The 15,765-nt window shown below is 36.7% G+C and overlaps 1 protein-coding gene across 1 annotated transcript in view; it reads left to right on the top strand.

The window, feature by feature from the left end:
• SRBD1 (S1 RNA binding domain 1) overlaps window positions 1–13,201 on the top strand; it is a 133,207-nt gene extending 120,006 nt beyond the window's left edge. Inside the window, exons 22-23 of the mRNA XM_082306175.1 lie at window positions 9,494–9,678; window positions 12,208–13,201. Coding sequence (XP_082162301.1) covers window positions 9,494–9,678; window positions 12,208–12,497 — 475 coding nt within the window. The 3' untranslated portion in view covers window positions 12,498–13,201. The remainder of the gene's footprint in view (window positions 1–9,493; window positions 9,679–12,207) is intronic.
• Window positions 13,202–15,765: the final 2,564 nt, after the last annotated feature.

Genomic DNA, 15,765 nt, shown 5'->3' with positions numbered 1-15,765 from the left:
GTGGTGAGTGGGATTATTACTGCATAGGGTAGCTCAGATATTCACATACAATTGAAATTCTGGAGACAATTTTAGGAGGTATCACAAGTCATATATCTGTGATTTGGAACTTGGCTGGGAACCCAAGGTTAACACTATTTAAAAAAAAAAAAAAATTGAGCACAACTTTTACATCTCAACCCAAAGATGGTGGTTTGAGTCACAGGCTTATGCATGATTCAGAGAGGAGGCTGCCACCTATTGCACAGCCAACACTGCTTAGAAGATACCCTGCTGACTCTTAAAATGTGCTCAGGGTCAAACTCGTCGGACTTCGAGCTGCAAAGCCATTGCAGAAGTATGACGTGGCTACAGACCAGTGCTACCTATCGTGTCGTTTTTCTTTGGCTAATGAAATTACTTTAAAGTAAGTTTCCAGCTGTGCCGTTGTCTGTTTTCTGTTTCTCACCAAGCACTTTGCCTTCCTATACTGAATTTTCAGGTGAAGTATTTACATCCAAGTGCATGTTTGTAGTTATTGTATCGTACAGGGTTTTTTATGCGAAAGGATATCAGTTGGTAACAAAACGAATATAAAAACACAGTAACAATATCTGCTAATGGAACACCAAAACTAATAAGCATAGCATCTGTCTCTGTAACTAACTGAATCAGTCTTTTCTGTTTTCTTTGGGCTTTTTCTGTTGTCTTACTTTACATTTATGAGTATCTGTACACATAGTTTGATGTGGGGGAAAAAAAAAAACCTCAAAGTGCTTTCTGTGCTTTCTATGAATGTGCTGTATGTTTAATGGTCTTTTTCTTTTTCTTGCAATCAAAAAATAGTTTCCTCGAAAGCTCGTTAAATACAAAAGGTGATAACTTTTATGGTAGAGATTGTATTAACATGCACTAGCTTGAGATCACAAAATGGTGTGGGGAAGGGGGCAAATATCTCCAATGTCTTTTCATTGCAAATAGCTGTTTGAAGAAAAGATAGAGCTCTGAAGCAAACTGGCAAAAGCCAAGAAGTATAGTATTAAAAATTGACACTGATGACATAAGGGCTAAATATAAACCAGACATCCTCCCCTCAAGCAACTAATGCTATAATTTAGCAATGATTATATATTTAAAATCACTTTTCAAAAAAATCACATGAGCTGTTAAGCTTCTCAGAACTTATGGAAACAGGTTTCCAAACCAATTTGCTGCCTAAATACGAATTAAGAAAAAATTCTACTAGGAATTTGGACTGCATGGAGGATTCAGTCCAAAGCTTGTTGGGGCTGTTGGTGAGTTTTGCTGACTTTGCTAGGCAGTGGATGGGACTGGGCTTGTAATTCCCTTTTGCTGAGCCTATGTTCATGACAAAGCTTCTGCGAGCTTGAACATCAAATCGTGTTCATGTTGTTGATTTGAGGTGTCTTACTGAAATCAACCAACATGCGAACGACTTTTTAACATGTTAGAACTAAACTAGGTTTAGAACCTAATTCATAATTCTTATAATTTAAATTAATATGCATGAGAAAAATCAAGACTGTTAGAAGTGGGTTGGAATCAGTATTTAATACATATGTTTTTTAACAAAATACATTTTGAAGGAATTCTGTTGCTTTACTGCTTTGAAAATACTTTCTTTCTTCATTTTCTGTGCTTAGACAGAACTTTGTCGGGGACCACGTCAAGCTCACAGGTGGATCTGTGCTACCAAAGGGTAGAATTGATTCAAGACACAAAAATACAGTATTACATACCTCTTACCACAGAAATTAAAATGAATGGAATAGATGCTGCATGAATGAGTCATAAAGGCTTCCTCATGCAATGTCTACCACATCTTGCCATGAGAAAGTCGTTTGTGAAAATTTTATTGGATTAAAAGTTTTCATGGGAAGTTACATTTATTTTTAAACAAAATAACCTGGTGATTTTTATCCACTGCTTCTATCCAAATTACTCAAAAGCAGCAGTCCACATTGCAGATTTATGACATACAAAATTATCAGTTTTTAAAACAATGTTTTTGAGGGATAGAAGTTCACCAAAATTTGAAACCACTAATTTTCTTTTTCTGAACTATTTTGTAGCTTGAAAGGCCAATCCATTTAAAAAAAAAATTGGTTAAAAGAATTGCTCCCAAGTGGTGACTTTGGTTGCCAAGCTTTAGGCTGGAGCCAATTTTTATGGCTGAATTAGAAACCCCTGAAAAATAGGGATTTTATAATGGAAACACTGATGTAATCTTTACTACAGTGGCACAAATGGTGCTGGTATGATTGATTTATGGCATTTAAACATCTTAACTTAAAATCGGTACAATTTCTGTAAAATAATTGGAAAACATCCTACTGGTGATTTAACACACTCTGCAGATGACCAAGACATTTTCGTTCATGGTTTCCACGCTGTCAAAGCTTGGCTTTGTCATGTGCAGCGATCACGCTTACGAACACCTCTAAATATTATGAATCAGAGTTTCCTAAAAGTTAAATAAAACAAAAAAAACTTTGTAGGCAGCGTATTTTCCTGCAAAGCAGAGCTGTGTGTTAAATTTCTGAAAAGTCTATATGTGAAAACCAGTTTATAGTGGCAGAATCTTCTGCATACAATTAGTACAACGTGTAGACCATATCCAGTTTCTTGGTACATATTGTAAAAGAACTGGTAGGAAAACTGAGGAAATGTTTGGGAAGTCCCAAGAAGTTACAACCAGGTTATGCTTATAAACCAAAACACCGGAAAGAAAACACAATGTTTTTTCTTTGTTGTATCAGTCTGCTGGGTGCAGTTGGTTTCGTATGACTGAATTTTAACATTTACTGATTTTTATTTAAATCTCATAAAAATGCTCTTTGCTAAAGGTTGGCACTCAGAATGTGTATTTGCTGCTCACAGATTGCAGCATCTGGCAGACAGGTTGTATTTCAGTCTGACTGAGAAATATTTTACCAATATTTATAAAAGATCTCAAGTTGTGATTTAGCATAATGCAGGTGAGGATCTTCCTTGGTTAATTACCCAGGTTTAGGGCCTTGTCTGGTAGAGGATAGTACTCCTCACTGCAGCTGGTTGTGCCTTTACAGAAGTTTTTGACACACTGAGCAGAGTGAAATGCAGGGAAGTTTCATGTCTCACCCTTCGCTGTGTATGGATAATGCTGCTTGAGATCCCCAGAAGGACTTTAAAATCCCAAGAGGATTCAGCAAAGCACTCATTCATGTGCTTGCTCTTCACCAAAGTAAAACATTTGGATTTGATGCTCATTTCAGCAAAGCATTTATGTTCATAACATTTTATATTCCATTGTAGAAGGATTGATCATTTTTCAAATATCTCTGGTGTTTCTGCTACTCTTTGTGTGGGTGGATGTAGCAGCTGATCCGTAGTATCTCAGTTGCTATGCTTGAAAAGCTGCACTTGCTAGCTTTGATGGCAAGTACTGACACATAGGAAAATGCAGAAGGAAAACTGTTGATTAGGGAGAGACCACCAAAAGAAAGAGGTCTTCCTCTCCTGCCCTTTGGTGGCATTCCCAGCTCTCTGCCGGCCTGGGTTGCTTCTGTCCAGGTCCCCTTGTCGTCACTGAGCAACCGAGGCAATGCTTAAGGAGAACAGAAATCAGGGAAGGAATAGTTACTTGGTATGGTGTTTGAGCAATGAAGACAGATTGTTGTGTTGTATTTAATAATGCAGTCTACATGTGAATATTTTTACAGAGGATAGGAGTTTTTACTGTGGTAGGATGCCTTTCCGTAAATGCACTACAAAGTCATCAGAAACATCTTTTGTCCACTTCAATAAGACTGTAGTTGCATGTACACACATGTGTTTTATGTATTCAAGCTATTTAACATGCAAAATAATACTTTTTAGTATTAAGTTTCTTTTTAAAAAGCCTAAAAAAAGTTAAGCTCAGTAAATTAATGAATCTTTATGACTTTCCAATAGGAAATGGCTAACCCTAATTAAGGAGAACACTTGCAGAATTAGGGCCATTAAGCCTAATAAATAATAATTCATATTCATCACTTTAGAAAGCCAGTTCATTCACAGATCTGACTATTAATTTAGTAGCTGGATGTTTAAAGGACATATTTTTGAAAGTTATCTTGTCAGTAAATAGAAGAGCAGAAAAGGCTTTCACTGCTAATTGCCATCTGATAAAGACATTTAAAAACTTTTATGTGATGGAAATTATACAGTTAACAAGAATGATTAGAAGAACTTGGAAATAACAAAGAATTATCCTCCAGTTACACTATAAATACTAGACCCATAAATCAAGTGGTATTTTTTTCATTTGTTGCAATTTTTTAAACTTGTATAACTTCCTACTGGTTGCATTCGAAAAAAAATTTCGAAGCTAAAAATGAACTTTTTTATGGAATGATCTCCTTTAACTGTAGTACTAATTCTTTGTGGATAACTAATCATGTTTCACTATTTTGTATCTCGGGTTACGCTTCAGTTACGTGATATATCAGTAGCCATGAAAACAGCTAACAACAGCATGCCTAATGGTATGGTAGCAAAGTGGCTATGCTGCAGTGTAACTGTGTCTGAATTTCTTTTCTCATTTAGAAACTCATTGTTTCTTAGATTTATATGTTCAAAGAGTCATGAACTGCCTGACTGCTTTCTTGTCTTCTGCATGCAGCCAGATAATATATAATAATAATAATTTATGCGTTTGAGGAAAAACATATTGGTTAAATATCCTTATCTGGCTAAACCACATAAGTAGTTTTAAATATATTTGAAACTTTAACTTTCTGTGTTCAGCAACTAATTACAGAGAGTACTGTACAAATATTATTTGATATATAATCTGCATCAGTAGTTGAAAATTGAGGGTCTGTATCACTAGTGAGAACAAGAACAGTCGACATCTGCGTTATACGAATAATGTTTTTGCATTTCAAAACATTACTAAAACATAAATGTCTGCATAATTTAAGTTTGCTACTGTCATAAACGTACATTTTACCTAACAAAGCGCATGCTAATGCAAGGTTGTTTTTTCAGAGTGATTATGTTGCATTACCATTAATTCATGTGTGCACTGTGACAAGATGTAATGGCGTATCATGTTGCTTTAATGTAATGAATCCAGTACTCCCAGCTCTTAAGTCGTGTTGCTGGAAATGATTACATAAAACAGAAATGACTGTGACTAAAACCCTTGCAAAGCTTTAGAACTCCTGCACATTATAAGATGCTTTTTGGGGGGTTTAAAGTAACTTCGTAAAAATTTACTGAAGGCTTTCTTTGGTAATAGTTTTACTCTTTTCTGACTGTTTTTTGCATTCCGCTGAAATTTGCATTATCTTTTAAGCATTGCGAGGGCTGTGCTATAATTTTGTGCAGATGTGTATGTTAAGTGAACATGATGTGCTTATTTGTTACATTTATGCTACTTTTCTTCCTTTATCTGGGTAAGATGGATGAAATTATGTATTAAATAAAAACATCAGCGATTTAGCCATGACCATTCTCTGCAGGTCCGTAAGACTGCAAAGATTGCTTTCAAAACTAAGGTGGTTGCAGAGGTTTCCGAGTATCCTCTAAATCTCAAAACTGTAAAACTCAGTGTCTCTAAACCAGCTAAATTTCACTCTGTTCCGACTCTCCTAAGACTCTGTCAGCTTTTATGTGAGTTGATGTGCCTTGAACAGAAAGTTCGCCATTCACTCAGACGCTCAACATTTGAGGAAAGAAGGATAGTATATCTTATAAGAACGACCTCACTTCAGAAAAAACATCTCATCTTTCTCATTTCCATTTCTGTTAGGTTTTATCTTTCTAGTAGATAAACATAGCACTTGAACTACTGCAACATTTTATTTAGTTCACATATGTAGCCAGGAAAACAGTTGAAGGGCTTTCATTTTTGCGGAGATCATTCATGTTCTTACGTTGTGCAGCTGGAACTGTCATTTACAAATTGGGTAAGTGAGATATTTCAAAGATTGTAGTGAGATAGTTTAACATTACAAAGATCAAAATATGTAAATTAAGGGAAACCTCTTTTTCCCCACTGTAGCCATATCCCAGTCTTATTAACAACTATATCCTTTTTTTCTGACCTTGAAATAACTCTCGAAGGAAGTTGTTGGGTTGCTTTTTTAATAAGGAAACATTTAACTTTGTTCTTAGCAATGACATTTAAAAATAGAAATGATCAATATAATGTGCCACTGTTCAGTCAGAGATTTGTGCTTTCTATTGATTTTTTTCATTCTAAGTGCCCTCAGGCTATGTTCATTTTAGTGAAAATGATACATTAAATATATAAGTAGATTCAACAGTATTTTTAAAAACTATATCTGTAATCACTAAGAAATTGCTTTTATTTGGAAATAGTTTAATACATAGGTTTTACCAAAACCTAACCTAAAAAGGTGAGAATTTCCAAAATGGAAATGTATTGTTTCTGGTAAAGATTATTTCTTTTGTGTGTATGTGCATGCTGGGCCTTGTTAAAGTGCTCTGTTCTGCCTATAATATACCTTGTAATTCTAAAATATACTTGACCAAATGCCTGATTTTTAGAACACTAATAATTTTGGTGAGGTCAGTGGGACTCCTCATGTACTTAGACTTGGGCACACGTTTAAGCATCCTCTTCAGGTGGAGCTAGAATTTTATTCTGAGCAGTAAGCATGTTAAGTTATTTAAACAACTGTAATTGATAATGTACGGCCCAAACCTACCACCCTTGCCTAGATGAGGAATCCTTTTTAATATTGGACAAATACTTTCATTGGGATTTCCGGAGGGTGAGGGAGGCAGAGAGAGGAAGGACCAGGCAGCGAAATAACTTTTATGAATAGTAATTGAGGGCTCAGGCACCTGGGTTGTGTCCTGTTTCGGGCTGGTTTTCTTTCCAGCAGCCTGCACATAGCGCCGTGCATTCTGATTGCATTATCCACACATTCAACACCTTTGTACATAATGGGGTTTTTTTATACATTGGTGGCTGTTCTGTGGGCTGCACTTATTAGCAGCAAAACCCACCCTGTTATCAATTTACAAAGCCAATGCGCTTCTGCAAAATCTTAATGGTGAAAAAAATGTTACTTGGAGGTACTTTCCATTTGAAGTGAAATAAAGCCAAGTACGTGAATGTCACCAAACTTCTTTATAGGGGTGCGCAGTAAAGCATACATGATTTAGAAGGTTGAGTCACGAGGCTGGTCGGGTTTGTCGTGTTACATCTGGCACGTCAGTCAAAGCTGGGGCAGCTGCCGCCTGTCACTAGTGCTCTGGTGGGGCATTGTCCACCCATCAACGTTAGCAGCCAGCAGCCCCGAGGAGTTTTGTGAAGAGCACTTCGTCTGGACCTACGTGCACTTCCAGTATTACCATTGCAACCACTTTTAGTGCTCTTTTGAGACCAACAGAAGATGGTTTCGTAGAAGGTCTGATATTTTTCATATATAGGCTCTTATTAGATAAAGTATTTGAGTAGTAGTAATGTTTTCTTCTTGGTTTATGGAAAATAAAAATTTGTATTTAATATTATAAACAACTTTGCATCTGTTTTGATATTTACTTTGTTTCCAAACCACCTCAAACTACTTTAAAAAGTGATGTCAAAAGTTGAAATGCAGTCAATCAAAACAAAACTTAATACGTCCCAAGAACAGCATCATCCACTGAATCCTTATTAATTTTTTTTTCTTCATACATTGCCACATGAAATATCTGTATGCATTAAGAGAATTTATGTGAAAATTATATCTATCACTATTAAGGGCAAATATATGTGTTTGAGCTAACAGTACACTTAAATCGGCATGCTCGCACTTGAATTTGGTAAAAAAATGGAAGTCCTGATAGCCAATTTTAATGTATGTCCTCCTTTTGGCAAAATTAGTGGACATTTTGGAGTGAAGATTTGCCCTTGTGCTCAAAGGTGAAGTTTGTGGTTTACGGAAAGTTGGATATTACTTTAATTATGTTCCTTCAATTTATATTTTCTCAAAAAGAAATTTAATTTTCTATTTCAGTCCATAGAACTTTTTATCACTCACCACCTGAAATAATGTCAGTTGGATTCCTCAGGTTAAAAAAAAAGAAAACAGCAAAACAAAGAAACCCCTCACTGTGTCTCCTGCCAAAAGAAATACTTGCCTCAGGTTTTGATAAAAGCACAGCATGTATTTTTGAGGGGGGAAAGGAGGATGAGTACCAGGGGCTTTTGCTTTCTTACAGAGCTGGAATGTCTCACTCCACTCCCAAGTGCAGGGCATGAACCTGCTGGGCAGCAATTCTTTTGCAGCTTGTAGTTTACACCTGTTGTAAAGTAGAAAAAGGACAGGAAGGAAGGTTCATTTTTACAGATTTGGAAGGAATGTGTCCTCAGACTCTGGAGGACAGGGACAATAATTCTACTTGTCTGCTGTGGTGGAGAACATGCAAAAAGCCATATGCCTCCCTCCAACAATAAGAGACATGATAAAGCAGAATGGAAGTGGCTTATTCATGGTGAGATGCGGAGCAGGGCAGCAGGACAGATAACTGAAGTATCTCCTGAGAAAAGCACAAATTGCTTTATTTAGCACAATGTGGCTCAGCTTCTATGAGCTGCATCCTCATTTTCATTGGTTTATATCCATTAAAGATGTGTTTGGCATTTTTAAGTCCTTCAGTGAAATAAGGATGTTTATTCAGTGAGAAATAAACATTGTCTAAGGCATCACTACTGCACGTGAATTTTCGTCATCTATTCTCTGTGCTTCTCAGCCTGTGTGCCAACATTGCTGAACTAAAAATCTCAGTAAGCGTGTTTGGGGAGAGGGGACAACATATTTGTTTTAAAGTACTTCTTTTCAGCCTTTTTAGATATCAATCCAAATTTGTCTCAATCTGCAATGTGTGTATGTATGTGACAGTTGGGAAGGAAGAGGGTGTTTGTGTTGTGTGACTACTTTGACTTGATCATTCCTTTGTTTCTGTAAAATTCATTGTTTTTAACCATGAAGCTCATAGACGAGAAGTATTTTATGTAAAGTTTTTCTTGTTCTTAATTTTGGTTAAAGATTATTTGTATTAATTTAATATTTTAAATGTTAATTGTTATTTTACTCAATTGCCATTCATTTTAATTTGAGAGTGACAATAAAAATGACAGTATTATAGAACTCTCATATTTCTAGGGAGCTTTCATGGTAAGATAAATCTTTCAGTCATAATCAGATTCGGTTTTAGCATGACATAAATCTTCCGTCTGAGAAGTGATTTACATGTTGAAATTTTGCATCTAGTTTTGTAGCCTATTCCAGGAGATACATGTATATAGACAGACTCAAAATTTCCAAGTTTGTCTCGGATCAGTGATGAGTTGAGAGGATATGAACTTGGGAAACTGTTCACTGTTCATATTTTTATCAGAAGTTTTGTTCATGCATCAATGCAAAAGTAATTAAAACCTATAAGTATAGCAAAGGTTTAGTTCCCACTGAAGGATGTTACAAATCTCTCTCTGTATCTTTGAACTTCCCAGGTTTTTATCTTTCATTGGAGGAAATGCAAATGACATAGGAAAATCAGATATGCAGCAAAAAGTAAATGCAGTAATTCAAAAGGAAGGACTGGAAGGCACAGCCAAAAGGCTAAATACAACGGTGCACACACTGCAGCTGATCATTGATGGTCTCACTCAGCCTGAAGGCTTTGACATCCGAACAGGTAAACCTTTGTTTTGAAGGTTGTAATCTCAGTTTGCTTGTTCTGCATACAGCACTTTAAACAGCGCTTTTTCTTCTACAGTCAGTAGTGGATTTTCATGAATGTGTAATTCCATTTCTTTTCTCAGACAAGGTAAAGGCTATATCATAGTCAGATGTTTCTTTCCAGCTCAGTAGTTAAGGAGTGTGAATCCTGTCTTAAATCACGGCATTTTCAGCGGTAGGAAGGGGAGTTGTATGGCTGTTAACAAATGAAATAGTTTCAATATGTTGACTCTGTACTGATTAAATCTGTGTTGGCCCTCTATCACAGAGGGGAATGCTAAGACCAAGCTGAAACAGTAGTCATAAAGGTCTGTGGAGCAGTAGTGTAGTAATGTGTAGTTCTGCTCTTTTATTGCACTAGTTCCTGGAGACAAGTGTAATTGGAGCACATGGCTCATGACCTACCTTGGTTAAAACTTTGCAGTAGTGCTGAACAGTTTGAGGTGGAGGGGAAGAAAGATGAGGTAAGCAATGAAGTAAAACATCTGGAGATGCTGTGGTTTAATGAAACTTACAGCTGGATTCTCTTACGACAACAAGCGATAAAGGTAGGCAGCAAAGATGCAGGCTTGTAATAACAAATAATAAACTTATGCCTAAAAAAAAAAAAAAAAAAAAAAACAAAACAAAACATTTCTGTCCCCCTTTTTTGGGTTCGTTAGTAGTTCCCTTGCAGATTTTATAAATATTTCCCACTAGTGACCTTGAAAATTTGTATTTTCTATGTCTCCGTTTGTTCTGGTGGACTCACATCTAAATTACAGTAGGATAGACTATTAACATATGAAGATATAAAAGCAAAAGAGAATCTTCAGTGGAAATATTCATATTCTGCTGGTCCAGTACATTCAGTATTACTGTAGACAGACTCTGTGACTGGAGCAGGCAGCCTGGTAGCCTTGTACAGCTGTAATTCATTGTCTTTGCAACCCTGCTAGTGACTGTCAGTGAGGAAATGCATCACATCTAACAGGGCTCAGGCAGATTGAGTGGTTTGTACTCTACCCTGATCCAAAAAATAATCTTGGTTGAAGATTCAATTCCGTTGTTGTTCCCAACAGTAGAGATGTGACATTAGGGAATTACAGACAAAGAGTAGCTTTCCTATGTATCCTCTAAAATTTAATTGAAATTCTGTGTTGTTTATTTTTCCTGAATGATTTTTAGTACAAAAGAAAATGGGAAGAATTGTTTGAGGAACGGGAAAGAATAAAATATTTTTATCATATTATTTTAAAAATCTTTTTCTAGCCTAGGTCTTGCAAGGCATTTCTTGCAAGAAATTGTCTTTTAACATTAAAGTTGAACAGCTAATCAGGTAACTGTTATGAATCTGCCAGGGTGGGGGGAAAAAAAAAACAGGTTTGCAAACACTTAAAAAGACTCCCATCATTCCTCTGAATCTTCTTGTGCTCGTTGCCCTGAATGGCTGTTTAGTTGCTTTTTTCATTGAAATACCACTGCACAGTATAATGTTACAAAAGGATTAACCATTGTGGACTTGAGCAATTAGGTACATTCCTTCAGTAGAAAATTCGATGTCATTCAAAGCCTATTGCTGCATTTGCCAGCTTGTGTACTCAATTGGGGTCTGATCCACAGCCTGGTGAAGTTACAGACTGATTGATTTCCAGTGCATTTTAACTATAAACTTGTTCAGGCTGTATTTTATTTCTCAAAAGCAAATATAGGAAAATGGTTGCAATCCTGGTTTGGTGATGCTCTGTGTGGAAAATCTCAGTCCTATTATATCTTGGAAAAGGTAGAACAGCAGTAAGAAAAGGTCGAAAGGGCAGTTGTTGAGATGGCTCAGAAGGGTTTTCTGTAGGAGCAGAAAGTGGTAAGCAAGTAACAAGAGAGTTTAAAAGATCTATCTGTGCCCTTAAATGCAGAATGTGAACTTTAATATATTAGGATATTACCTGCTTATAATGATGCATGTGTGATTTTTAAGTTGTCAGTGCAAAGAAGCAGATGATCATGTGATGTCATGGTGCAGATGAACAGCAAGCCTAAGAACAGTGCATCGTTGACTTCTCTCTTCAGCATGTGATGAGTCTGAGCATTCACCTTCCTGTATACAAATTTGTATAAGAATAGAATTTTATGTATAATTTATGTAGCTCAAGTAAGAGTCACCTCAAATCTCTTCTCCCTAGCTCCAGGAAAATTTAAAGACTCTTTCAGTCACTAGATAATACACTACACGCTTCTGATCCCCTTGTGTTAGTTTCATACCAGAGAGTTCACTATACTTATTACTCCGTTAATCGGTGTCTTTTAAAGTGATTAATAAAATACAAGAAATCAGTTGTTCATCACAGATGGGTCTTTATTTAAAAAACATAATGAAGCAGTATTTGGGACCTTAGAGCTACCTTGGGATGACTTCTTAATTAGAAACAATCAGCTGGTAACAACCCTTAGAAAATAACGCAAGCTTTTTCTCCAGTGTCTTATTTTTGTTTCTTGTTTCTTATAACAGATTTTGATAAACCTGACTTCAAGAGAAGCATAGTCTGCTTTGAAGACTTAAGTGTTGGTACTGTTCTGACTGGAAAAGTTGAAAATGCGACGCCATTTGGAGTTTTTGTTGATATTGGTGTGGGAAAAGCAGGTTTGATTCCAGTGCGAAACATAACAGAAGCAAAACTTTCTAAAGTGAAGAAGAGAAGAAGCCTGGGGTTAGGTCCTGGAGAAAGAGTGGAAGTTAAAGTGCTTAATGTCGATATTCCTCGATTGAGGATAACATTGGATCTTATTCGCGTTTTATGAGAGGGTTTTTTATGATTGAGCCTTCATTTTAAAGGTTAAGTAATGTCAGCAAGGTTTTGGAGATTCAGGCATTTAATGAGAGTGTTGAAAATGACAAATTTTGAAACCTTTAGCCTTGCTTCTTTTTTTTTTTTTTTTAACCTAACAGTTTTTTCCACATTTCTTGAATCCTTTCCGTTAATAACTGTTGGAACAGTTTATTGGATTACCTCCAAGCAACCTTGTTATTTTGTCTGCAGAGTAAATGAAATTCCAGTGGGCTGTCAGACAGATCTCTTATCTGTTCCGTCTGCACAAGATTTGCTGTCTCAATCTTTAGTCAGTACTGCATGAGCAGACACATCTACTGCTCCCCTTCAAAAAACAGCCATTCAGTTTGCCTGTTTTCTGGTTGAGAGTCTAAAAGAGGGTACCTAGTTGTAGAAAAAAGTGATCTTTATAAGTTAGTCAGTGATGACATTGCTTCAAAGTAGACTTACAAAAGAGCAACTGCTAATACTATTGATGGTTCAGAAATATTCAGCTTTAATTTATTTGAGGAATGTTATTAGGAGGTCTGTTTACCTGTCTTATTGGTTGTTCAGTTATCATTGATTAACACACTTGGATGTACCTTGGGGTTTAAGGAACTTTGCTCAAAGGTGTCAGAAGACATTTATGTTGTTCTATACTTGTGCAAAATAAAAACATTTCTGGCCATCTTTTCTCAGTGTACTCGTTCTACAAGTGATTTAACAGTCCTAGTTCTCTTTCTTTCCAACATGTGCTCAATCAGTAATACTTCAGCTTAAGGATGCAGCTTGTGAGGATGCGCTTGTCTGACCCTCTGGATGGTATGCACTTTCCTGAGCTTTAAAACCAGGCTACAGCCCATGGCCTGATGTTGTTCCTGATTTAATAAAATAGTTCTAGTCTGTCTTGGACTCCTTTGACTTGACGTTAATTTTTTTTCCATCTTTGAGATAATGTATTTTTCTGCCTGCTTTGAGTGGAGAACAATTTTTCAACACTTTTCTTCACACACTATGTTCATGAAGGCATGATTCTCCATAAAGAATTTTTTGCTGTTTGTAGATGCTTAAAAAGCTTTTCTAGACTTCTGTTTTAATAATAATGCTTATTGTTTACTGCAAGGAGTGCCTAGCACATGAGATTTTTTTCCTTCTACTGAGAGACTTTGTTTTGGTGGTGTTTCAAGTGAGTTACCAATTTGGCCAAGTTTGCAAAGGACAGGTGATGGTATAGTGGCAGAAGAGCCTCCAGCAATAGCAGATCTATGTGGCCTTTCCTGGGAATTTTTGGTGTATTGGACTTTTCTTCCTTTGAACTCATCAAACTCGCCTGTAAGTTGCCGGAAACATCTATCTTTAACAGATGAGCACAGACAACACCTATAGTGAGTGTCAAACATCTTTGACAAGCTTTCTAACTACAAATGTCCAAATAGCTGTTGGCACAGGGACTATGTATTACTTAGCAAAAGGTTGGCATCATTTAATCTCCCAGCTCTGTGCTTTAATTTTCAAAATTAAGAGCTAGCTATAGACAGTGTATTTTGAAGATTATGGAATCATTTAGCAGATGGAAAAAAGGAGATATATCTTACTAGTTTCACTGCATTTTGTCTACCAAAGAAAAAAAGACCATTCTCTATGATGCGAAGGTCAGCACAGCTTGGAATCATGTTTCTCAGGCCTTTTGAAATTTTCCTGCAATACTTCTGCAAAGTAGATTTTGTTGGTATGAAATTAGAAACTCTGATACCATGTTACTGTCTTTGAAAACACAGATGCAAAGCAAACAAGCTGAGATTACTTTTTCTTCTGCAAGTGATGCGTTCACTGATAATGCTGCAGTATTTTCTGCTATCTCCATCAGCAGAATTATCTAAGTTCTTTTGAGCTTTATATATGATCTCTACATTATCTAAGCACTTGGCAAATGAACCAAATTTTCTTGGCCTTCTCTAAGGAGATAAACTTGACCTTCTCTTGAAGCTCAATTCAATGGCTAAGATGATGAGTGTTTTCTCTTTTTGTACTATTTTGTTTGTTACTGAAATTCATTTTTTTAATCTTTAATATCATGAGGATTGTAGCATCTTCTGCATTTTTGTGTGTATCTCTTGGATGATCATAAAATTCTCTAAATGAAAGACATCTCCTTGACACTGTTTTTCTCACTGTTAATTCACAGGAGGCTTCTTGCTCTACTCAGAGGACTGACCTACAAATCAACTTACATACTCATGAGCTAGTTTGGTTTCTCCTTAGCGAAACTCAGAAGCTTATTCTGTGGCATCACAGGAACTATTGGAAAATGTCATCTCTAGCTATTTGAATTTTTTTAATCACACAGATGGAAAGTTTATGACTATTAATGTCCCAAATGTTTGCAGCTCTACAAAGGTAATCCCATTATTTGTCAGGTAATTCAGTGTCTTAACTACTTCCCATAAAAATATTTTTTCTTTGCAAGTTCTTTTTTTTTTTTTTTTTTCTTTGCGAGAACACAGTCATTATAATGAGAGTCTAACAAGGATGAACATGTGTTGACATGACCTTCTTAGTTTTTGTCAGATCTTTGTCTGGAGATTTTAAAATTCTTAATCAGTTTTCCTCTTGAACTCTTGTGGCTTTCAGATTTCTGACATCAAAGCATCAAGACTGCTTTCTCAATTCATCTCCCCCTTTAGTTTTGAACCAAGAAAAAGTTACTGGCTGGGTGCTTTTTCCCATTTGAGATGCTCTTCAGGATGCAGTCCAGTCTTTGGAACAAATTCTGTAGTGCTTAATGATGATGAGAGAGAAAGCAGGCTAGGAGGTTCCTGGAGTGTGTGGAAGATAACTTCATGACGCAGCTGGTGAGGGAGCCAACCAGGGGAGGTGCCCCACTGGACCTGCTGTTTAAGAACAGAGAAGGCCTGGTGGGTGATGTGGTGGTTAGAGGCTGTCTTGGGCTCAGTGACCATGAAATGATAGTTTTCAATTCTTGGAGAAGTAAGGAGGGGGGGTCAGCAAAACCACAACCCTGGACTTTAGAAAGGCAGACTTTGGATTGTTTAGGAGTCTGGTTAACAGAGTCCCTCGGGAGGCAGTTCTGAAGGGCAAAGGAGTCCAGGAAGGCTGGATGTTATTCAAGAAGGAAGTCTCAAAGGTGCAGGAGCAGGCCGTCCCCATGTGCCATAAGTCAAGCAGGCAGGGGAGAAGACCGGCCTGGCTGAACAGAGAGCTTTGGGTGGAACTCAGGAAAAAAAGGAGAGCCTAAC

The sequence above is a fragment of the Platalea leucorodia genome (genome assembly GCF_965183815.1).
Source record: "Platalea leucorodia genome assembly, chromosome: 3".
Classification (NCBI taxonomy): domain Eukaryota; kingdom Metazoa; phylum Chordata; class Aves; order Pelecaniformes; family Threskiornithidae; genus Platalea; species Platalea leucorodia.
The sequence above is the reverse complement of the archived record's forward strand: the minus strand, read 5'-3'. Positions and strand labels throughout refer to the sequence as shown.